The sequence below is a fragment of the Muscardinus avellanarius genome (assembly GCF_963383645.1).
Source record: "Muscardinus avellanarius genome assembly, chromosome: 13".
NCBI classification, from domain to species: Eukaryota; Metazoa; Chordata; class Mammalia; order Rodentia; family Gliridae; genus Muscardinus; species Muscardinus avellanarius.
In genome coordinates this window covers 11609731-11634432 of record NC_137799.1, presented here as the reverse complement: position 1 = coordinate 11634432, position 24702 = coordinate 11609731, and the positions used below count along the sequence as shown (strand labels likewise).

At 59.9% G+C, this 24702-nt stretch overlaps 1 protein-coding gene across 1 annotated transcript; it reads right to left on the bottom strand.

Annotated features, from left to right (window-relative positions):
* Positions 1-488: 488 nt before the first annotated feature.
* Positions 489-20676, bottom strand: NR5A1 (nuclear receptor subfamily 5 group A member 1; the record flags this gene model as incomplete). The annotated part of the gene is made up of 6 exons (XM_080709363.1): positions 20566-20676; positions 20365-20506; positions 17116-17741; positions 10486-10605; positions 8596-8743; positions 489-736 (listed from the first exon to the last, which is right to left on the bottom strand). Exons 1-6 carry the CDS (start codon positions 20665-20667, stop codon positions 489-491), a joined length of 1386 nt encoding a protein of 461 aa, XP_080565489.1. The 5' UTR covers positions 20668-20676.
* Positions 20677-24702: the final 4026 nt, after the last annotated feature.

Below are 24702 nucleotides of genomic sequence, written 5' to 3'. Positions count from 1 at the left end.
CCACAGCAAAGTCCTTCCAGGAGCGGCCAGAGCCGGCGCTGGAGGCCTGGCGTCCCTTCCTGTCTCCATTGTCCCCTACCCAGGTTAGCAAACTCAGATGTCCATAGCTCCCAAAACAGAGGACTTCCCCCCCATGTGTGTGTGTGTGGGGGGGGTGTCTAGAAACCCCTTCTCTTCCCCCAGTTGATGCCCACTCAACTTCTCCCTGCCTCTAATTCCAGGAGAGGGGCAGGGATGACCTTTGACCCAGGGGACATGGAGGGTCGCCGGGGAATCCAGAACCTCCCTGAACAGCCATCGCTTCAGACTCCGGGGCAGAAGCAGGAAGCGGGGAGGGAGAGTGGGGGGCAGCCGCCTCCTGGGGCCCTCTGAGTGGCTGCAAGTGCCAGTGGCCGGTGAGGGCTGCCCCCTGGCCTGGCCCTGCCCGTCCCCGCCCAACGCGGCCCAGGGCTCAGGGGCAGGGGCGCGAGGACGTGGCCGGCCGGGGCTCAAGTCTGCTTGGCCTGCAGCATCTCGATGAGCAGGTTGTTGCGGGGCATCTCGTTGCCCAGGTGTTTGTGGTACAGGTACTCCTTGGCCTGCATGCTCAGCGCCCGCACCTCCACCAGGCACAGCAGCAGCTGCTGGAACTTGTCTCCACAGTGCGGGTAATGGCAGAGCGTGTAGTCCAGCAGGGCGGCGTTGGCCTTCTCCTGGGCGTCTTTCACCAGACTATGGTTGTTCAGGAACTTGACATCTGCAATGGAGGTGCCGGTCACCCCTCGCCAACATCAGTCTCTGGCCTCCCGGACGCCACCTTCCCGGTGACCGCCAGAGTCATGGCCGCCACCACTGTGGCCACCGGGGCTAAGGAACACCGCTGGCCCCAGCCATCGCCCAAGCCATCGATGGCACCCCCATGATGGCCCAAGACACCCCTGCGTTTCCCAAGTGGTGGCCACTGCCGCCATCCACAACGGAACCACGGGCCACCGTCAGCATCGTCACTACCAAAGTCATCACCGCGATGGTCGTGTGGACACCAGTGGTCACCAAGACCGCCGCCAACCTCTGCAGCTGTGTCCCCTCTCACATTATTCACGCCACTCAATTTTTTTATTCTGCAAATTGAACTCACGGGACTTCTGCCTCTGAGCTATACCCTCAGCCCTTTTGAGTTTATTTTGAAGCAGGGTCTTGCTAGATTGCTGAGGGTCTTATTATGTTGCTACGGTTGTCTTCGAACCTGCGATCTTCCTGTCCCAAGTACTGGGATTACAGGTGTGTATCACCATGCCTGACTTATTTTTCATTTATTTATTTATTTATTTATTTATTTATTTATTTGGTCAGAATTAGGAATTGAACCCAGGGGCATTTTACCTCCGAGCTACACCCTCAGCCCTTTTTTTATTCTGTTTTTTTTTTTTTTTTTTTTTTTGATGGTACTGAGGGTAGAACCCAGGGGCTTTCTACCTCCAGGCTATCCTCCCAGACCTATTTTCTATTTTTATTTGGAAACAGGGTCTCACTAAGTTGCTGAGAGCCTCACTAAGTAGCTGAGGCTGGCTTCGAACCTGCGCGATCCTCTTGTCTCAGCCTCCCAAGCGCGGGGATTACAAGCGTGCGCCACCACGCCCGGCTTTTATTCTTTATTTTGAAACAGGATCTAAGTTGCCAAGGGCCTCACTAAGTAGCTGAGGCCTGTGGCAAACCTGAGATCCTATCTCAGCCGCCAAGTACTGGGATTACACACGTGCGCCACCACGCCCAGCTCCTATTTTTTCTTTTGAAACAGGGTCTCAGTTGCTGAGTCTTGCTAATTTGCCGAGTCTGGCCTCAAACCTGCAATCCTCCCACTCAGCCCCCCAAATACTGGGATTTCAGGTGCGCACCACCACGCCCAGCTAGTTTTCTCAGCTGTAAAATGCACAGCAGTAGCCGTTACAAGACTGTCCTGAGGACCTAAGGAGGCGGCCCGGGGATGCTGAGAACCGCAGTGTCGCACACTGGAAGCTCGCTGGGTGGGAGTCATTAGTGCCCAGAGAGGCGCCTGGTGAGTAGCAGGACCCCAGCTCACGGCGCGAGGACCGGCGGCCCTTTGCAGGGGAGCCCGGGCACTCTTGGGGTTAACTCTACAGCCAAGAAGGGGGCTTGGCACCCCAAGGAAGTTCTCCATGGGGCCACGGGGAACCTGGACACACAGCAATATTTGTGGTGGTGAGGAAGTGGCCTCCTGGCCCTGGGCCATGCCACACAGAGGCAGTGGCGTCGACAGAACACAGACCGCTGGGCACGGTGGCGCACGCCTATGATCCCTGTACTTGGGAAGCTGAGACAGGAGGATTGCAGGTTTGAGGACGGCCTCAGCAATTTAGCGAGGCTGCCGGTGCAGCTCAGTGGTACCACACTCGCCTCGTATGCACAGAGCCTCGGGTTCCAGCTCCAGTACCACAAAAGAAAATGCAAAGCTGCCACACAGGGCAGACACGTGGTGTAAGAACAGGGAAGCCGGCGCTGCACACGCCTGCCAGCCGGGTACTTGGGAGGCTAAGACAGGAGGGTCACAGGTTTGAGGACAGGCTCAGCAACTTAGCGAGACACTGTTTCAAAATAAAATAAAATAAAAAGGGCTAAGATGTAGCTCAGAGGTAGAATGCTCCTGAGTTCAATCCCTAGTACCAAAAAAAAAAAAAAAAAAAAAAAAGATTCGCATGAAGGACGGACAGGCTTCCTATGAACAGCAGGGCAGGGACGTTGACCACGCCTGTGAGGGCAGAGGGGTATAACCAACGCCTCGGGTACCCCTGAGCCCAGTGAAGACAGAAATAGGATCAGGAGGAGCTCAGGTTCAAAGCTAGTCGCAGACATTCAGACATTTAGCAAGGCTCTTAGCAACTTAGCCAGACTTTGTTTCTTTTTGTTGTGTGTGTGTGTGTGTGGTGGGGGGGGGGGTTACTGGGGATTGAACCCATAGGCATTCTACCTGCAAGCCATACCCCAAGCCCAATTTCTTATTTGGAAATAGGGTCTCTCTAGGTTGATGAGAGTCTCACTACTTGCTGAGGATGTCCTTGAACCTGCAATCCTCCTGTCTCAGCTTCCCAAGTACTGGGATTACAGGTGTATGCCACCATGATCTGAGACCTTGTTTCTAAATTAAAAAAACACAGCTGGGGTATAACTTGGAGGTAGAATGTGTTCAATCCCCAGCACCTAAAAAGATGGAGGAGGAGGAAGAGGAGGAAGAGGAGGAGGAGGAGGAGGAGGAGGAGGAAGAAGAGAGGGTCATTGTCACCTTTGGGGTAAGACAGACAAGGTTCAGATCCCAGCCACCAGCAAAATCAGTGGCACTTCCTGGAAGCCCCCGCGCCCCGTGAAGGGACTATGCACACCTTGTAGCAGGGGTGGCACAGCCTGGGCCCTTGTTCCAGCTTGTAGACCAGCCCCCAATCTGACTGAGCCCCCGAGGGATCAGTCCCCAATCCCCAAGTCTTAGCCGGGCCTCCAGGATGTAGCTTCTGGAGGCTCAGAAAATGGCCATCCGCTGCCCCCCCACCCCAGCTCTGCACCATGGGGGTCATGGGCATGTGCAGCCCTCAGCCCAGTAATCCCCCTTAACACCCCGTGCGCCAGGAAAGCTTGCCGCTCCTGGCAACCCTGATCCCCGGCCGCCCCCGGTGTGCCCAACCAGGCCTGTGTTGTCCAGAGTTGGATTTAGGGAAACCGGAGCTGGGCCCAGGTCAGACCGCAAGATGTGGAGGGCCGCCGCGCCCCACCCCCTCGCCCTGCCCGCGGGAAGGGAGCCAGGTGGCTTTCCTCCTCGCTGCCCAGGACCACCATTAGCCCGCACGGCACCTTCCTGCCAGTTGGACGGTTTGCCCTTGCCCACAGAGACGCCGCTAGATTCCGGCCTGGTCCTCCCTTGCCCCTGTGCCCGAGTGCAGTGAATGACCTGCCCACGGCACACAGCTGCCGAGCCGGGCCTGCTCCAGACACATTCAGAGGACACGGGAGTTGGCCCAGCTCGCCAGCTTCCTGGAAGCAAGCGGAGTCTAGGGGCCCTCTCCCTAGACAAGAGGTCACAGGGTCTCTCCATCCCAGACCCGTTCCCAGGCCGTCACCCTCCACTGTCCCCAGGCTGGGTATGGCTCCTGACGCTGTCTTCTGACAAGTCAGGATTGGGGAGGAGAGTCCAGAGAAGGCTGGAGAGCAGCTCAAGGCCACACAGCGGGGAAGGGGCTGGAAGGAAGCTGGGTGAGAGCAGGCTGCAGTAGGACAGGGCTCGGGAGAGACCAGGGAGGACCCAGCCTCGGCTTTACTGGGATTTACTGTTCCTGGCCACATCGTGCCCCACGGCAGGTGGGCGGAGGGGCTGGGTGCAGAGCAAGGACAGGTTTCAGGGACACCCCCCCTTCCCCGCCTGTCTCTCAGCTCTCAGCAGGTTGAGACCCCCGTGACCCCATGAAGTCCCTCGTGGCCATAGTCCAAGAGTCTGGATCCAGTGTCCTGAGCACCCGGCAGACACCATGTGCCCAGCTCAGGTAATCCCCACAGGTGCCCAGAGCAGCGGCCATGGATGCAGACGGCCAGGGCAGGCCTGGGAGGCTCAAAGTCACCGAGCTGGACCAGAAGCCAAGTCTGACTCCATAGCTGACTCCCACCATGTGCTAGCAGGGCTGGGTCAACCAGACACTGTTCTGGAAGGCGCGGGACAAACCTTATGTTCCATCCAACCCAGGAGTTTGTCCAAGGGCCCCTGGGCCCTAGCCTTCCCCCAGAAGCTGCTCTGGGCTTCAGACTCGACTTCCCATCATCTTGACACCTAGGACAGGTCACTCCCTTCGCCAGCCTCCCCTTGTCCCCAGTCTCTGGGGGGCCTGTTGTGAAGACCTAAGGGACCCAGCAGAGCCAACTTCCCGCAGAGCGTGGTGGACACTGGAGACGGCCCCTCACCGAGCAGGGCTCAATCCCAGCCCTACAACGAGGGTGACCGTGGGCAAGTCGCTTCCCCTCTCTGAATCTCAGATTCCTGCCATCTGTGAGGTAGGGGAGAAGAGATCTCTGTCCCACAGGAGACCAGGAACCAGACCTCCCTGCGTGCAGGGCCCAAAGTGCTGGCGGGGCTGGGTCCCTGTCCCCAGCCTGCTCAGCTCGCAGCAGGCTTAGGGGTGGGGGCGGGAGGTGAGGGGGCTGGGAGATGGCACCCCCACCCCAGGGAGCAGCCTGCTAGCTCTGCCCAGCTCTGGGCCCCCAGGAGCTCAGAAAAGCCCCCTTTTCACGGTTTAATTGAATATTTGAATAATCCTTTCATTCCTGTGAGGCATAAAGAATGTTGTCCCAATAGCGGTGACTCAGGCAGGCGCCCCTCGCACAATGGCCCCTCGAGTGGGGCTGCTATTCAGGCCGCCTTTTGTTGGCTCCTAGCACTGGGTAAATTGCAAACGCTTAAGGGAATGCGGCTGCCGCTGCCTCAATGGAAACCAGGAAATCGAATGTTAGGTCAATCCATTAAGCTTCGATTAAGTCCTCGGCAGAACAATGCCCGCCGGGCCCATCTTCATAAACACAGCGATTGCCAGGAGAGAGGCACTAATTTTAATTAAACCTCCTTACCTGCCTCCAGCTTGCTATTTAGACGCCAAATGGCACCCTTCTGCGGAGGCAGGCGAGAAGCCGGCGCTGAGAGGGGGGGGGCATCCCACGGGTTCCACAGCCCAACCCTGAGAGGTGCCGCCCCAGGGCGACGCCCTGCACGCCAGCTGGAAGTCTGCAGGCAAGTGGCCGTCCCTCTCTGGCTCCGTTTCCCCTGGAAAATTCTGGCGGCCCGGGTGGGATCGTGGCAGGAGCCCTCTGTTCCAGATTGCCCCGTTGCCCCAGCCCCAGGCCTCACCTCTTGCTGCCTGCCCACCCACCATCCTTCTCAGACCCTTGCAGAAGTTGGAAGGGCTTTGATTACATGTAGATCTGATCCTGTTACTTTCAGGTTAAAATCCATCCTAAGAGAAGGTTCGAGCTACTTGGCCCGGTGTCCATGGCCAGCACCTCCTCTCCACCCTGTCCAGCCCCTACAGCCTCGCTGAACTTTCTAGAATCCCCAGAGCCATGCAGGAGCAGCTCCCTTGGTCTGGAATGCCTCTGATGCCAATTTCTGTTTCACCCAGAACATTCCTACTCATGCTGCAAGGCCCAGCTCAGATGTACCCCATCCGAGAAGCCTGCCCTGCTATCCCAGGCAGAGCTGGTCAGCCCTCATCACCCTGGACCACGCGGGTCCTCCACCAACTTGGACCTTGCCTGGCAGCGCTCTGGCCCCACGGCCTCCTATCTTAGCACACAGGTACACCCAGACTCGAGAGTCGTCCAAGCGCTGGCCACTGGGGTGTCTACCAGACATCATCCTTACTAGGTTAACAAGTCAAGTGAGCCGCCTAGTGACTGGCTCAGGAAGGGACCAGGCCCCAGGCTCCCTCTGCTCACATGCTGTGGTTCTGGCCCAGGGCATTATCTCTGGGCATGGGGACGAGGGCCTGGCTGAGGTGCAGGGGCGGGGGCAGCCTCGGGGCCAGAAATCCAGTGACACTGGGCCGAGGGGAGGGGAGCCCAGCTGCCCACTCTGCGCTCCTTGGAGCCTTTGCCCATGCTCTCATTACGTCGCCAGTTAAGGAGTGTTCTGATGGTCATTTGACAGATGGGGAAATAGACTTGGAGAGGGGGAGGACTTGCTCAAGGCACAAAGCCAGAGACTAGAGTTAGGCTCCAGGGGTCCATCCTCCTCGCCTTCCCTAACCGCTGGCCCGCCCTGCCCTGGCGCATGTGCACATGCTCTCACCTCCCCAGACTCCCTCCAGCCTCAGCGTGGGGGGGCCAGGCCCTCCCGGTGGGTGGAGAAGGGGCAGCTCTGCCTCTGCCTTGCTGTGGTCCCCACGCCCCACAGTAGGAGGGTCCTGGATTTACTCTGAAAGGGAGTGAGGCCAGAGACATACCGGGCCTGGGGGTGCCTGGGGGTGCCTGGGGCTTTGGTGGGAAGAGGGACTGGGGGCTTCTCAGGGGACACCCAAGGAGAGATGGGGCCCCAGCTGAGGATGCTGGTGCTGGCAGTCCCCACCCCTCCCCAGGACCTTCCCTGGTGCCCCTCGATGGCAATTTGGTCAAGAACTGTCACCCTTGCCAGGCGTGGTGGCGCACGCTTGTAATCCCGACATTTAGGAGGCTGAGACAGGAGGATCGCGGTTCGCGGGCAGCCTCAGCTACTTAGTGAGGCCCTCACTACAGTGAGACCCTGTTTCAAAATAAAGAATTAAAAATAGGGCTGGGGGTATAGCTTGGAGGTAGAATGCTCCTGGGTTCCAACCCCAGTACCAAAAAAAAAAAAAAAAAAAAAAACCAAAAACTGTCACCCAGACCCCACAGGTCCACATTTCCACCTTCCATTTCTAGGTGTCTCCGAGCGCCTCGTGTCCCTCCAAATCGCTCCTGTTCCCAAATCTCTGGTCATTCCCTATCACACAGAACATGACACGTGGAAAACCACATGCATGTGAGAGCTCGCAGTGCACAAGCAAACATACACGTGTGCCACACAAGAGACAGACGGGTGCGCAGGGACGCCTGCAGTCCACAGCCAGGCCACACGGCCCCCAGACACTTGCATCTGCAACCCCGGCCAGCGCCTGTGTTCAGAGCTCCCGGGGAACAGGGGTGAGGAAGGCAGGTCCCCGCTGGACCCTAAGGCTCTCCACGGATGTCAGGGCTAAGCCCCCAGGTGGCTGCCCAAGACCTGCCTACCGCTCCCCACAGTGGCGGAGGCCCTCAGCTGCCAGCCTGTTTGCCAGTCAGGAGACCCAGCCCACTGCCGCAGGGCTTCCGGTCTGCTCCCCAACACCTCCCACTGTCCCCACACTCTGATAAGCATCCCCTTGCCAGACTGGCTATAATGCCAGCAGCCACAAAGTCTCAATCCTGGCCCCTCCCCAGGGGAGGCACTCATCTCCAGAGTTCCCAACTTCCACCCATATCTGCTCCTCTGCTACAAGATTCACCCACCCAGAGAACTCCTACTCACCTGTAAGTCCCTGCCAAACATCCCCGCCCAGAGAGCCTTCCAGGCAAAGCCCTTGCTCCCCCTCCCAGGTTCCCTGAGCCCTCCCATTGCTGCAGCCCCAGCCTGTTCCACACTGGACTCGTGGAAGCAGGGGCAGCGCCCTGTGCACAGAACCCCTGGGCGGGGAACTGGAGTGGCTGGGCTGAGACAGGAGGGCGCCAGGGAGACTCCAGACGCCTGTGAAGCTCAGCTTCACCAGGAGGGGTTTCAGGCTCATTTCTGCTCAGTGTTTTGGCCCCAGTGCCTAGCATGGTACAGATGTTCAGAAATGTTTGTAGAGTGAATGAACGAGGGAAGAGCAAAGGGGTCCGGGCCCCCAAGAGCTCAGAGTCAGATCTGGGGACTGGGGAGAGCGGGCCCAGGAAGGGAGAGGGACACGGAGGCCCCAGCTCCCGCAGCGTGGAGGACACTGCGGCCCTTGGCAGTCCACCCAGAGACTGAGGCCCAGCGGGACGCCGCCCTGTCCCAGGGACGGCCCCAGCAGGTCTCCCCTGCCTCCCGCTGCCACTCACCGAGGCTGAGGAGGATGAGGAACTTGAGGCAGACGAACTCCTGGCGGTCCAGCTGCAGCGCCTGCAGCTGCAGCACCAGTTCCTGCGCCCGCAGCACCAGGCCGTGCAGCAGGGAGCCGGCCTGCGCGGCCACCGTGCTCAGCTCCACCTGAGGGCAGAGGGCAGGCGTCAGGGAAGGGGCCCAGGGCGCGGGGCAGGTGGCTCTGACCAGGGATGCGAATCAGCTGTGCGCGGCCTCCCAGCTAAGCCAGGTGCAGGCAGCCCTCGGAACCAGAGCCCTCCCAGGCCGGCCAACAACAAGACCTCTGCCCAGCTCTTCTCAACCTGCCAGGCTGGAAGCCTGCTGTCCCCCCTCAACAGCAGAGGGGCCAGCACCAGGCAGGGAGGCTCGGGGGACCACTGAGGGTCCTTCATATATAAAGAGCAGCCACCAGGCCCAGCGCTACAAAGGGCTTCTGTGCAACCTCTGGTGGGGACGGCGTGCACAGGGCAGGGCACGTCACATGGGAAGGACGTCGGCCCCACATGCTCACACTTGACACTCAGCCACCGCGCAGCTCACATCCGCACGCACGCAGACGCACTCACAGGGGGCTGCCGCCTGCGTCCCTGTGTGACGGCGCACTGTTTGCACACACCCACACCCACACCCACATGTGCCCTTGGATGGTCCTTCACAGTAGCACAGACATGCTCACGGCCGTGTTCCTGTTTGTGTGATGGCAGCAGGTACTGACACCCACGCACCTCTATGGGAGACATCTGCTCAGTAAAATACAGGCAGGCACACAGCTGTTCCTATAGCCACACACACACACACACACACACACACACACACACGCTCACTCCGTGCCCGCAGCGACCCCTAGGAAACAACAGCGCTGTCCCTGACCCAGTGGCCCCAGACGCCAGGGTGAGGAGTAGAGGGCCTGCGGCTGGGGACCCAGCCTTAGCCTACAGCCATGCCTGACCCAGACCCTCCGCCCTCCTCCAGCCCCTCTCCCCTCTACTGACTCACCAGTTGGGGGTCCTCCTCCCAGAAGGTGTCACTCAAGGCCCCAGTGTCCCTCCTGCACCCCCATCTTGCTCCCTCCTCAGAGAGAGGGTGGCAGGTCCCTCTGCCCATGGCTAAGGGGCAGGAGTTTCCAGGCTCCAGCTCCCTCCCTGTTACTCCACATCCCCAGCTCCCAGAGCCCAGCTGCCCATTCTGAGCTCTTTGGAGCCTTTGCCCATTCATTCATTCATTCATTCATTCAAGATTTGGAGTCTGCAAGGTCTCAAACCTCACCAGCATCCCCTCCAGCCTCCTTCCTCCTCCTTCCTCCTCCTTCTCTTTCTCCTCCTCCTCCTTCTTCTTCTTTCTCCCTCTCTTCCTCCCCCCCCTCCACCCTCAGCCCTTCTCAATTTTGAAATGGGTCCCCCTAAGTTACCATGCACTGACCTCAAATATGCAATACTCCCATCTGTTTTCCAAGTATGGGGATTCCTGGGGTGAGCCACTGTGCACGGCTCCTTCAGCCCCCCGCCCCACCCCGCAGGCCCAGCAGCACCTCCAAGCTCCTCAGAGCTCCCCACCGTGTGGAGGGGGCAGCTCCCCTCTGTTCTTCTCGCTACTTGCGGACTCTGCTTCATTCTCTTGGACTTATTCCTAGGAGACCTAGGGCCACTTTCACCTTCTCCAAGACCCTGACCGTCCTCACTCCCCGAGCTGCGCCCCCAGAGCCGGGGTCTCAGGGGCCGGCCCCTCTCAGGTCGGGGCCAGGGCCAGGGCGAGTGCTGGCCACAGAGGTCCAGCCAGTAGGTGTCAGCACTGAAATTCAGGCTGCCCAGAGCCAGCCCTGGAGAGGCCTGGGACTCTGGGGCTGGGAATGGTGGAAGTAGAGCGGTCACCTCCTGCCCGGTGACCAGCAGGATGCTGCCCTCCTTGCCGTACTGGACCTGGCGGTAGATGTGGTCAAACACCAGCAGCTCACTCCAACAGTTCTGCAGCAGCGTCATCTGGTCGGCCACCTGCAAGGAAGAGCGTGTGGGGGCCGGCCGGGGCGCACCTCATCCCCCGCTCCTGGCTCAGAGACCCGGCTGAACCCGTGCCACCAGGGCCAGCAAGCCCGCTCTGTGCCCCGTCGGTGCTTGGGGCCAGGGAAGGGGGGTCGTCTTTGGGGCCAGCTCTGCCTCTCACAGATTGCACAACCTTACACAAGTTCCAGACGTTTTCTGTGCCTCTCTTATCTGTAAGGTGAGCAAAGTACTTAGCAGATGGTCTGGCGCATAGTAGGCACTCAAGAAACATTGGTGACTAGTGTGCAGGAGCCCCCATAAACGTTACTGTGTGGTGTGTGTGTGTGTGTGTGTGTGTGTGTGTGTGTGTGTTCGGGGGGATTGAACCCAGGGGCATTCTACCTCTAAGCTATGACCTCAGCCTTTTTTATTTTGTGTTTTGAAACAGGATCTTGCTTGGTTGCTTAGTCTCCGCTACTTGCTGAGGCTGACCTTGAACCTGTGACCCTCTTGCCTCAGCCTCTCAAGTACTAGGGTTACAGCTGGGTACCAACACACCCAGCCAGAGGTTACTATTAATTTTAATGCAATGCCCACCTGGCCTTGGCCACAACCCTGGCAGTCACAGCTACTCAAACAAGAGTCCCGGGGAAGAACTAGGACTCCCCGCACGCAGCCCATGGAAAGAGGCGACCACCAGGCCCGCAGCAGAGCAGGGACAGCCCCTGCTGTGGTGCCCTCAGCTCTGGGGATCACTGCACTCCAGACCAGGCAGGGAGGAGGCTCTTGAAAACAACAGATTCAGCTGGGCGTGGTGGCACACACTTGTGATCCCAGCATTTGGGAGGCTGAGACAGGAGGATGGCAGTTCGCAGACAGCCTCAGCTACTTAGTGAGGCTTTTTGCAATTCAGTGAGACCTTATTTCAAAATAAAGAATAACTCAGGGCAGGCCATGGCTTGGTGGTAAAGCTCCTGCCTAGTACGCCTGAGGTCCTGGGTTTTCTCCCTAGAATAGTAAAAAATAAATACATCGAAAATAAAGAATAAAAAAATAGGGCGGGGGGTGTAGCTCAGAGGTAGAATGTCCCTGGGTTCCATCCCCAGTAATACACACACACACACACACACACACACACACACACACACACACACGCTCTACTCGGAACCAGAACTAAAGCCCTAGTTTTCAGATGAAGAATCTGCTACCCAGCCAGAGATTCTCCTGCAGTGGCTCACGGGCAGAGCAAGGCCAGGGCTGGGGTTGGTCTCCCTGCTCCATGATCGCTGTAGTGACGACTAAGGCCTCTGGGTGTTCAGGACAGCCTGGGGCATCACAAGTCCTCCTGGGAAGGACCCCATCCCCCATGGCACCCATGGCTCGGCAGCCAGCCCCCGCCGCCCTGCAGACACTTCCCAGACACTCCAGGGCTGGCCCATGCTGAACGCAGGCCCCTCTGCGGCCCTGAGGCCCCGTGAGGGCAAGGAACTTGCCCAAGGCCACACAGCTCTGTCTGGCTCCAGATCCCTGCTCTCTACCCTGAGGGGTGGGAAAGACCTTTCTCCCCGGACCCCATCTAGCAGTCCGTGGTCTCTTATAGACCCCTTGCTTCCTCCACAAAGCCCTCTGCAACCCTCGCCAACCTCTGGGTGCGGAATCTGCAACCTCTGCTGGCCCCGGTCATGCCAGTGCCGTTCCTGATGCCATGAGGTACGCGTAGCAGGGCCGGTGTCCAGCTCAGCTGTGGGACCCTCCCTACCCCCACCCCCGAGGCTAAGAGGCCAGGCAGCCCCTGGCCTGAGGGGAACTGGGCAGGCCTAGGAATCAGCTCTCTCTTCTGGGGCGTCCCTGGGGCCCCTGTCCCTAAGCAGAGGGGGCTGGAGGAAGAGAGGCCAGACCAAGACAAAAGTGAGCCAGCAGACACAGGAACGGCCGCCCCTGCCTGCCCAGCCCTTTCCCAGAGAGAAGGCTGTGTCCTGCTCCCAGCCACCCTCATCCTTCCCTCCTGCCATCTCTGGGTTCCTCTGTCTGGACAGAAGTCCAGCCTGGACCAAGTGTCCCCCAGCCGTGGATGCGTGGGGCTGCCCCTCCTTGGCTGCCCTGGGGGCAGCTGGCCCACGAAGCCCAGCAGGAGCCTTGCTGGCAGTTTCAGGGAGGGAGGCAGAGCTTGAGGACTTGGACATCTCAGTCCTGCCCAGCAACCTTCTGCCCTGGCTCCCCTATGGTGAGAGGCAGGCAGGCTCTCTGCCCCTGTCTCCTGCTGGGCCACCTCAGGAGGCCCGGGGGAGGCCTGGGGGCAAGGAACTCTCGCCCTGTGCCTGTGGGGCTGTACTCTGTCTCCCACCCCTCGTGAGGCCACAGAGAAGACACCCTTGTGCCCAGATTGGGGGGGGGGAGAGATAGGGAGGGAGAATTAGGAGATAAGCAGGCAGAGAGCAGAGGGGTCACAGTGACCTGGCTGGCCCGCCCCAGCAGACTCGCGGGCTCAGCCATGCCCAGTGGGCTGGCAGGGCGGCCGGCTGGAGAGCCGCTGCCCCGGCCTGTGCCCGAGGCCCGAGCCTGCCACAAGTCCTCCTCGGCCTCATTTCCTGTCTGGGAAATGCGAGAAACGATCCTCCCTCTTTTGGTCAGAGAAAAAGTATGAATGAGTATCACCCATCGCAAGGGCTCCATGGGCACCGGGCACTGCCCTAGCCAGGCGCCCACCTGGCTGTCTTCCCTGCCCACTGACCCTCCACACTGGGATGGACTGGTAGACACACGAAGACACTCAGCTCTAAAACATTCCCACATGATGATGAGTACACATGCATGCACACACAGAGACACACACACACACACACACACACACACACACACACACCTGTCTATTAAAAATAAAAACAGAGCTGGGGGTGGTAGCGCACGCTTATAATGTAATCCCAGCATTGGGAGGCTGAGACAGGAGGATTGTGGTTTGCAGATAGCCTCAGATACTTTGTGAGGCCTTTTGCAACTTAGTGAGACCTTTTTTCAAAATAAAGAATAAAAAATAGGCTAGGGGTATAGCTCAGAGGTAGAATGCCCCAGAGTTCCATACCTAGTACCTAAAAAAAATAAATGAAAATAAAAAAATAAAAACTAGAGGCTAAAAGCCGGGCGTGGTGGCGCACGCTTGTAATCACAGCACTTGGGAGGCTGAGACAGGAGGATTGCACAGGTTCGAAGTCAGCCTCAGCTACTTAGTGAGGCTCTCTGCAACTTAGTGAGACCCTGTTTCCAAATAAAGTAGGTCTGGGAGTATAGCCCAGAGGTAGAAAAGCCCCTGGGTTCCACCTCCAGTACCACCAAAAAATAAAAAAGAAAAGAAAGAAAGAATAAAAAAGTAGGGCTAGGGGTATAGCTGGGAGGTAGAATGCCCCTGGGTTCCATCCTCAGTACTGCAAAAAAAAAAAAAAAAACAACAGAGGCTGAGACAGGAGGCTCGCCTCAGCAACTTAGCGTGACCCTCAGTAAGGTAGCGAGACCTAATTCAAACTAAAAATAAAAAAGAGCTCAGAGGTAGACTGCCCCTGGGTTCAACTGAACCAACCAACCAAACAAACAAACAAACATACAACAGAAGCAAAGAAAACCAGAGGCCTGCATGGCCAGCCTTCTCCATGAGGAAGCAGGTGGCCAAGAGCCTTCTTCACCGTAGAGGAGCTGGCCCCACCTTCCAGAACTTTCTCCCTAAGCTAAAGTTTCTGCCTCTTTTACCCCCAGGCCTCCTGCCACCTTGGGAACAAGGACACTCACAGCCCCAGCCCCGGGGTCCCTGGCCAGCACGGCCCATCTGCGGGCCCCAGGCCACCCACCCCTCTTGCTGGACAGCCACAAATCTCCCCAGAGCCTTGACACTTTGCAGCCTGCCGGGAGAGGGGGTATTTATGGGTGCCGTGCTGACCTCTCCCCCAGCGGGACTCCTCTGGGGCCCCCGGGGGTCTGACTGGTCTGGCAGCCAGGCCAGCGGGCTCCGTAACTCTCTGGTGGCTGACACGCCACGGGCTGGCCACGGCGATCCCAGGGCCGCCATTTGTCAACCAGCCCTGACAGAGTCGCTGTGGCTTAGATGAAGCTCAGTATGTGGGCAATTAAGTCTGTTGCCATTGGGGGCCTTGAAGCCAGTGAACCGATGTGGTGCCGGGTCATTAGGCACTCGGCGTCCTCCCCCACGCCGGCCCTGCACCCTCCTGGCCTATCCTTCACCATAACTGTCCAGAGGCGCTGGCAGCCTGGCTCCGCAACCTGCCCCCAGGGGCCGCGGGGAGGCTCCCTTCCCGCTGCCCACAGGTATGAAGATGCTTCACACGCCCAGGGCAGAGAGAGCCCATGGATACACAGAGCTCCGGGGAGCTGGGTGCAGTGCGTCGCCCTGCTCTCTTTCCCGTCCGGCCTGGCATGGCCCAGCACAGAAGGAAGGGAGCTGAGGCCCTGCGCGGACGCCCCCGGGCCAGGCCCACGCTGTGCGAGTCACAAACCCACACAGCAGCCCTACGGGAGGGTAGCGTTTAACCTCCTCCCGTCTTATAGGCGAGGACACTGGGGCTCACGGGAGGAAAGTCACTGGCCCAGCATGGCAGAGGTGGACCACAAGCCTCCCTGACTCTGGTCTCTGGGGTTACTCCTGCAGCCCTGCAAGACCCAACACGCTGTAATTGGATGAGGTGGGAAAGAGAGATAACAGACCAAGCGTGAAAACCCCAGGGGGGCCCGGGCCAGATGACTCTGGGCCCCCAGCAGCCTTGGGGGCTGAGACCCCACGCCTTCCCTGAGCAGCAGGACGAGGGCCCAGGGGGTGGCCTGCTGCCCAAGGCCGCTCACGATCCATGCTCCGCTCTGACCCCGCTTCACAGGGCCACCTGGGGCCCTCAAGGCCCTCCTCTGTGCTGTCGCCTCCGCCTGGCGCCTCTGCCCTCCCAGGGCTCCCTCCGCTGCTGCCATCGCGCTGAGCCCTGGGCGCCTGCGCTGGCGGTACTGTGCGTGCATCTGCCCTGCTCTCTAGGGGCAGCCCCCTCTTGGAGCCCCTCTTCCGTCCTGCCTGGGTGTGGAGTTGGATCAGCCAAAGGGAGAGAAGGTCACTGGGCTCCCTCCTGCACCCCCTGGCCTTGACAAGCGGACCCCAGCCCAGGCCCCATCAGGCTCTGGCCTGCAGAGGAGCGCTCCAAGGGCCAGAATACTCCTTGATAGGGGGCGCGCCATGCAGAGGTTCTGGGAAGGGGAAGCAGGAAGATTTGGACCACAGAGAAGCCAGAAGCAGGAAAAAACACTCAGCTGAGCTGGGACAAAAGCCCTTCCCATCCTGCGTGAAGCCCCGGGAGCAGCCGAAGGCGGAAGGCGGCCAGAGGAAGTGCCCTGCCCCAGGATCCAGGCTTGGGGATGGCGGGGAAGGCTGCGCTCCTCCCTCTGCACAGGGGCTTCATGGGATGCATGCAGGGAAGTCGGCCACCCACCCTAGGGGCTCAGGTCCTCATCCCCCAGGACCTCCGGCCACAATCGTCCCGTGCCCTGCCTTCTGCCCCTGCCCAGAGAGGGCTCGTGGCGAGGGGGCAGGGAGAGAAGCCAACCTGTGCAGACTCATGGCCCATCCAGGTTCCCGAGCACCAAGGCCCCACCTCGCTCCCCGCTGCCAGCCAGGGCAGGCAGTGCCCCCGGCCCATCCGGCCACACGTCCCAGGAGGAAGCCCGGGCCTGAGTGGCGTCTGCTCAAGGCTGCAGCGGCCCCACCAGCGAGGGGACAGCCTGCTGTTTACAACCAGCCCCAGCAGGGCCAGGGAGCGCTGGGGCTTGGCCAAGCTTTCAGGGTGTCTGGGGAGGCCTCAGAGGGAGTCAGGAACGGGAGGGGCAGCTCCCAGGCCTCAGGCCCTTCACGCCAGTAGGCAAGGTGACTCGGAGGATCTTCCCTACATCTGGCCTCTTCTCCTGCTGTGTTCCTGAGTACCCACCCTAACCCTGGGAGAAAGGAGCGCTCAGCCGCTTCACCTGGCTAGATCACTAGTTGGCCCTGGAATCCCCCACCTGGCTCCTCCTGCCTACAGACAGACAGACAGACAGACAGACACACACACACACACACACACACACACACACACACACACACCACACCACACCACACCACACCATATTCAAGAGATGCAGGGGCAGTGGGATCTCCCACCTTGCCTGGGGAGGAGAGGAGCCCACAGACACTCAGAGCCCATCTACACATTCGAGGCTTCAGGGTTCGGTGCCCTCCTTGAATGGGTGGGCCGGACCCCTCCCTGGCACTGGGCTGGGGCTTTGGGGGACAAGACAAGACCCGGCTCATCCTTTGAGACAGCCCAGGAGGTCAAAGAAAGAGGAAATGCCTACAGAAACCCACCAGGAAAACGACGGACAGACTGATGGGGCTGGACACTGAGGGGCAGTCAGGAGGGAGAAGCTGGCAGAGAAGAGAGCCCGAAGGGTGGGGACCCAGAAAGTCAGGGAGAGGGCGGGGAGGCTGAGGCGCAGGGAGGGGCTCACCTCCAGCTCCTTGAACACCATGCACCTGCGTGCCCAGTCCACGATGGAGATGAAGGTCTGGTCGGCCATCCTGCACAGGAGGCCGAAGGGCGCGGGCTGGTCGGGGCGGCCCTTGGCGGGGTCCTGCAGGCAGCCCACGATGCGTGTCCGCACCTGGTCCTCGTCCGGCTCCAGCTGCAGCAGCTGCAGGATGAGCTCAGGCACACTGGGCCCTCCAGAGAAGGGTTCTGGGTAGCCGTAAGGCGGCCCCGGCTGCGGGGGGCTGGCATAGGGCTCCGGGTACTCGGACTTGATGGCCCGGCCAGGGAAGGCAGGGTAGAGGTAGCCAGCCAGGGGCCCATGGGCGCCGGGCACGGCCATGGGCAGCGCCGGGGCTCCAAAGTCACCCAGCGGCCCAGCAGGCGGGCCAGAGGCCAGGCCCTTGGGCTCAGGCACATGCAGGCTGGGGGGCAGCATGTAGTCCGGTGGGGGAGGGGGTGGCGGGGGTACCCCCATCGGGGGGCCTGTCTCCAGCTTGAAGCCATTGGCTCGAATCTGTGCCTTCTTCTGCTGCTTCAGGGCCCGGTCCCGCTTGTACATGGGTCCAAACTTGTTCCGGCCGCCCCGCATGCGGTCCGCACGCACAGCTGTGGGCAGGGGCAGAGGGTCAGGCTCAGCCCTCTGCTCCAAGCAGAGCCCAGTGGCTCACTCCCCTGCTCAATTCCCTTTTCGTGGCTCCCACTGGCAAAGTCAGTCAGCTTGACCTGGCAGTCAAGGCTGTGCTCAACTTTCCAGGCATCCCTCCCAAGCCCGGTGTCCCTTCCCCTCACCCTCCTCTCTGCTGAACCCTCCTCTCCTCTATTCCTCGGGCTCTGCACTTTTTCTTTTCTTTCTTTCTCTTTCTTTCTTTCTTTCTTTCTTTCTTTCTTTCTTTCTTTCTTTCTTTCTTTCTTCTTTTTTTGGCAGTACTGGGATGGAACCCAGGGACATTCTACCTCCGAGCTACACCCCCAGCCCTATTTTTTTTTTTTTTTGTGGTACTGGGGTTCCTGGAAACCCTTCTACCTCTGGGCTACCCTCCCAGACACCTATTTTTTAATATTTTTACTTGAAAACAGGGTCGCTTAAGCCAGCGAGGCTGGCTTCAAACCTGCACAATCCTCCTGTCTCTGTCTCCCAAGCGTGGGGATTACAAGCGTGCGCCACCACGCCCAGCCCCAGCCCTATTTTTTATTTAGTTTGAAACAGGGTCTCACCGAGTTGCAGAGGACCTAAGTAACTGAGGCTGTCTGTGAACTGCGATCTTCCTGTCTCAGCCTCCCCAATGCTGGGATTACGAGCGTGTGCCACCACGCCTGCCACTTTTTCCTCCTCCAGCCTGCCTCTGATATTCTTCCTGCCTGCCCAAATCCTTTTCTTTCTCTTCTTTCTCTTGTGTTTGTTGAACACCCAACCTCTGTGTTACCTTCTCCAGGAGGTGTTCCTGGATTCACCCAGGGCGGAACCTACTGTCCTTGCCCCTGAAGCCCACGCCTTGCCCACTCTCATCATGCCGGAAGGTTCCGGCTGAGAGTCCTGGAGACTCGGTGCTGGGCTCAGGTGCCCGGCACAGCGCCTGGCAGACAGACAGTAACAGGAGGGTCCCCTCCTGATTGGTCCTATTCACAGGCAACCCGCCTGACTCCCAAAGCCCGTTGCAGGATGACTGGGCTTTCCCTGCTGGCTTCAAAAGGGAACTTTAGGGCTGGCAGCGGCTCTGTGCCGGGGGAGCAGACAGCTCCTGCTGACCAGATGTTGCTCTGCCTAGCCAAGAATGTGTCGCCAGCCAGACTCAACAGGTGCATCTCTGCAGCTGGAGTGGCCCCAGCCCCTGCTCAGACAGGACCCCACCCGGGCTCTGAGAGGAGAGGGAGCAGGAGACAGAGGGCGGCGCTGGCGTGGATCGCTAGCTCGGAGCCGGCTATACATCTTCCAGTGGAGGGAGCAGGGAGCGGGTGGGCGGAACGGCTCTGCTCCCTCTGTCAGACGCAGGGGCTTCCTCTGCCCGCAGCCACCAGCTCTTTTGGCCCCTAAAGATCTGGAGCTAGGGATGTGGGCTCCTGGGACAGGGCAGGGATTCCCTCCTTTAGGTGGCAACTCTCAGAGTCTGGGGGCGGTTGGGGGGCTTCTCCTGCTGCTGAGAAAATTTAGCCAGCAGCTGCCGGCTGGGCGCACAGCCCGGCTGGGGCCAGCAGGGTGGAAGCTCGCCTGTCCACCCTCAGAGGGCTCCGGACTCTCCTGCTGGGCTATTACTTCTCCCCTCGCGATGGCGATGGCGGGTGGGTGAGGGTGGGGAGGCAGCGGTGGCCTGTGTCCTCTGGGGGCCAATGTTCCCCCGTTCCCCAGCCCTCCTGTGGCAGGGAGGAACCTCGCCCCCTGAGTGAATGAGCCGAGTGACCCTTCATTTGGATGGACAGACAGATGGGCAGCCCAGACAGTGATGGTAGATAAATGACAGTGGAAAGCATTATAATAATGAAAAACAATAATAAAAGTGAAAGCTGACCTGTTGAGTATTTACCAGGCGCCTAAGCTTTTCGTACGTCCCTCAATCCTTGTGTTATGTCAAGAAAAGGAAGGCGCTATTTTTTTTTTTTTTTCCTGTCCTGGGGATTGAACCCAGGGGCACTTTCTATCACCGACCTACGTCCCCAGCCCTTTCCAATTTTTATTTATTTAGTTATTTCGTTATTTTCTTTTTTGATGCTGGGGGTGGAACCCAGGGACGGTCTACCTCCAAGCTACTCCCAGCCCTTTTTTATTTTTATTTTTTTGTTTGAAACGGGGTCTTCCTAGGTTGCTGATATCCTCACTCAGGTGGCTGAGGCTGGTCTCCGACCTGGGATTACTGACCCGCGCCATCGTGCCGATTCCCTTTTACTCTCTGGGGCAGGGTCGCACTGAATTGCCCCAGCGGAACTCTTAATCCTCCTGCCTCCGCCTCCCGGAGTAGCTGCGACGGCCGGCATGGGCCACCACACCTGGCAGACGACACTTACTAAGCCCATTTTTCATACCAAAAAAAAAAAAAAATCGTAATCTGTAGCTCAGAGAGGTTAAGAAACTTGCCCGATGTGCTCCTCGGGAGAGCGGAGGCGCAGGACGCGGAGGGAGCCCTGGCTGGGCAGCGGGGCCGGGCAGGGGCTGGAGCTCACGGTCAGGTCCCTCTGCGCCCCTCCCCAGCCCGGCCTCCCCCCACCCCGGCCCGCCGGGCCCGGGGCCGCGCCGCACCTTCCAGGCGCATCCCCACCGTCAGGCACTTCTGGAAGCGGCAGAAGGGGCAGCGCTTGCGCTGCGTCTTGTCGATCTTGCAGCTCTGGCTCTCGGTGCACGTGTAGTGCTTGTTGTTCTGCACCGTCCGCTTGAAGAAGCCCTGCGGGAGAGGGGCGTCAGCGCCGCCCGCGCCCCGCCCGGCCCGCCCGGCCCGCTCACCTTGCAGCTCTCGCACGTGAGCAGCCCGTAGTGGTAGCCCGACACCTTGTCCCCGCACACCGGGCACAGCTCGTCCAGGTCCTCGTCGTACGAATAGTCCATGCCCGCGGCGTCTGCCTGCCGAGGGGCGGCGGTCACGGCGCGCCGGCCCCCGCCCGCACTCGCGGCCGCACCGCCCAGCCCGGGTCCGAGAAGGACCCCCGCCCGCCGCCCGCCGCCCGCCGGCGAGCCCCGGGGGTAGACGACCGCGGGCGGGCCCGAGCCCGAGGAGACAAAGCCCGACGGCGGGCGCCGCCCCGCGCCCCCCGCGCCCCCCGCGCCCCCCGCCCGGCCGGCCGGCGAGCGTCGGGGCTCCGGCGTGCTCGCGCCCCTCCCGCCGCGGGCCCTCAGTGTCCCCATCCGCGAAGTGGGAGCCCGGCGGGGCAGGACGGGGCGGCCGGCCGAGCCCCCTCCCCAGCGCGGGGGGCAGGCGGACGCGGGCCGGAGATGCTGACCCGGCTCGCGAGGCTCGGGTCCGGCGAGCGCAGAGCTGGGAGGCGCCCCGCACCCGGAGCGGCCCGAGGACAAAGGATGCCTGCGGCGGGCGGCGCGGTCGCCGGAGCTGGGGAGCCGGCGCGGGGCCACTCCCGCTTTTCAGGTGAAGAAACTGAGGCCCGAGGGCGGGGGAGGCCGGGGTGGAGGCTGGGGGCCGCGGCCCATTGGCCAGTTGGCTCGGGGCTGGGCTGGAGGCCCGGGGCTCCGGAGGAGCTGCGCGGCCCCCCCTCCTGCAGAGTGAGGAGCAGAATCTGGGAGCCGCGGGCTCGGCTGGCAGTTAAGTTCCAGCAAGTCACTGCTCCTTTAAGCCTCAGTTTCTCCGTGTTGAGAATGGAAGGGCCGGCCCTCCAGAAGGGCTTTCCCCAGATCCCACGGACGATCTTGGTGAAGAGGGAGCGAGAGCCAGAGCTAATGGCCAAAGACAAGGAAGGCCCCCAGCCCAGGCCCCTGAGAAGCCTCTCCTGAGTGTGGCCGCTTCTGCCTCTGGACAGCCTGGCCTCAGAGAAGAACCTTCGGAGGGCAGAACTCAGAGGGCCCACCTCCACAGCAGGGAGAGGGGGGCTCCTCAGGGGTTCTGGGGGGCAGGCCCGGCAGGTAGGCCCCAGGAGAGTAGGCACAAGTCTAGTGGGGGCCCCGCCAGCTCTCCCTCCTCCTGCACCTCAGCCCCCTCCCAGGCTTTGCTGTCCAGAGCCCAGGGCTCCACAGCCCCCCAGCCCCTCACCCACTCACCCAGGGAAGCAAAGGGGGCCCTGACCCAGCCACACGACCCGGACTGACAAACGGACACTGAAGACAGACTGACGCATGCACACAGACCCAGAGACCCCCACAGGCACAGACACCCGGGCAGGGAGACCCATAGACCCGAGACGGCCCCACAAGACCCTACAAGACACTCGGCGACTGCTGGAATCTGCCCAACTCACCCCCCATGGACAACACCGCAGCTAGACGGTGGGGCACCCACAGACCCCACGGGCCGGCGCTGCAGGCCTAGCTCCTCCCCTTGCGGCCCAGGGAAGGAGAGAGGGCAGCGTGGCAGCTGAGGGGATACAGAGAGACCCCTGGCCCCTTCCCCACTGGAGCAGTGACCTGGCCACTTCATGGAGCAGGCAGTGGCCGGCCCAGGCCGCAGGGAGGCACTGAGGAGGGAGGCTGGCCATTAGAGGCTTGGGCCCAGGCCCTCACTTACAGAGCGGAAGGAGAGCGCTCACACCGGATGAGGGTGGACGGGCACCGGGTGGGGGGGCTCTGGCGGCCAGGTGGGCAGTGGCGACCGTGGGCACGCAGGAACTCCTTCACCCCGCGGCGGGCGGCGGGCGGTCCGCAAGCTGGCCCTGTCCGCTCGTCCTCCTCCTCCTCCCCGTCCTGGGGGGGACCACCGGAGGCCCAATTGGTCTCTGCCCCCACGTGACTACAGGCCTCGCTCTCTCCTTTGTTGGTGTTTCTCTTCATTTAGGTCTATTTTTTTTTCTTCTCCTAAAAGAAAAAAAAATGCCCCTATCTATCTGGGGGCCTTGGTGGGGGTGGAGGCCAAGGCACTCGGAGGCCTGGCCAGCTGGCTGTTGCAGGCCGCTGTGGGAGCCCAGAGGCAGGGACCCCACGTAGGCTGGTAGGCAGCCCGCCTGTTAGTGATGGGTGGGAGTGGGACCTGATTTATGAGCCTCTCCCCCACCGGCCTGCAGCCTGGCCTCTCTCCCCTGCAATGGCTTCCTCCCCGGGTCCTGGCCCGGCGTGGTCCAGCTTGGCCAGCATGGGAGTGGAGTCAGTACGGGCCGATGGCAGGTAGGAGCATGGACGGCATGACCAGCTAGGTAGAGAAGAGAGACAGGCTGCTCTGGGCTGGTCTTTTACTCTTCCAGAAGACGAAGAAAGGAAGAGCAGGGACAGAAGGCAAGCAGGTGAGCTGCTCTGCATGTCCCCCTCTACCAGTCGGTAACTGGGGAAACTGAGGCTGAGCTGAGTCTTCCTCTGGTTGGGGGGTTGGCTGCAGTGGCCCCTGGTTGGCCTAAATGGATGGTAGGCTAGGACAGGGCAGAGTAGAGGTAAGGGGGTCCTCTGGAAGGCCAGTCCTCCCTACAGCTTGGCACGATCCCCAGGCCCTGCCCTGGCTGGTCAGGCCCAGATTGCTGGCTGCACCTGTCCCACTCCACACTCTACTCCTATGCTCCTGCTCCTCTCCTGCTGACCGTGTGCTCTGGGTGCCCGGCACTGCAGCCCCCACAGTAGCGAACGGGAAAAGCTAGGCGTGGTGGCCCACACCTGTTATCCCAGTACTTGGGAACTGAGAGCAGAAGATCACAGGTTCAAGGCCAGCCTCAGAAACTTAGCAAAGCCCTCAGTAACCTAGTGAGACCCTGCTTCAGAAGAAAGAACAAAATAGAGCTGGGGGCAGAGCTCAGAGGCAGAGTGCCTCTGGGCTCCATCTGTACCACCCCTCTCCCCACTTAATAATAATGTCGATGGGGAAGAAGTTTCTGTCCTCGGAGGATCTGCATCCCGCCACCATCGTGGTGTGTGCAGTGGGGCCGAGGCGGGCGACCCTCCAGGCGCCTGCCCACCCCTCACTCAAGGAAATGAGCAAAGACATAATGCCCCTCACGTACCTGGCTGGGCGGAGAGGGGTTTTTCTGGGTAACTATGCCAACTATATTTCTTTTTTTTTTAATATATGTTCTCTCTTTATTAGACAAGTTAGGTGGTGGAAGAATTTTTGTTTGTTTGTTTGTTTTTGGTGGTACTGGGGTTCCTGGAAGCCCTTCTACCAGACTTATTTTTTTTTTTTGGTGGTACTGGGGTTCCTGGAAACCCGTCTACCTCCAGGCTGCACTCCCAGACCTATTTTTTAAATATATTTTTATTTGGAAACAGGGTCTCCTAAGCCAGCGAGGCTGGCTTTGAACCTGCGCGATACAAGCATGCGCCACCGCGCCCCGCCCAACCTGGGGCGGCCTCTCCTCATTATGCCACTGTTTTTAAATTATGAACGATTAACAGTATTCTTAATGTCATAACTTATTCTGATTAAATATGTCCTAATTCGACTTCCAACATACAGTTCACTCACCAAGAGGTCTGAGCCCCAGCTCGTGCCCTCTGCGCGCAGAGGTCTCTTTCAGGATGTACCTCTCTTGCATCCAGCTGGAGCTCAGCCTCCTAGTTTTAGTTTTATTTCATTTTTCTTTCAGAGTCTCTCATTTATTTAATCTAATCTCCTCACTTTATTTTTCTTACCTTTTCCCATTTCAATGCACTGCTGAGTGTGTGTGTGTGTGTGTGTGTGTGTGTGTACATGCGTTATGCGCACACACAAGTGCAAGTGGTGCTGGGAATTGAACCCAGGGGCCTTCTACCTCTGAACTACACCCAGGACCTTTTTCTGTTTTTGTTTGGAAGCAGGGTCTCCCTAGATTGCTGAGATGCTATGAATCTTGCTACTTGCTGAGGCGGGCCTTGAACCTGTAATCCTCCTGTGTCAGCCTCCCAATTGCGGGGGTTACAGGAGTGTGTCACCATGCCCAGCTCACTCTATGAACTTAACAAAGAAAATCACCAGCAAATGCCCTCATCTCCAGAATGTTACACACACACATAGCAGCAACA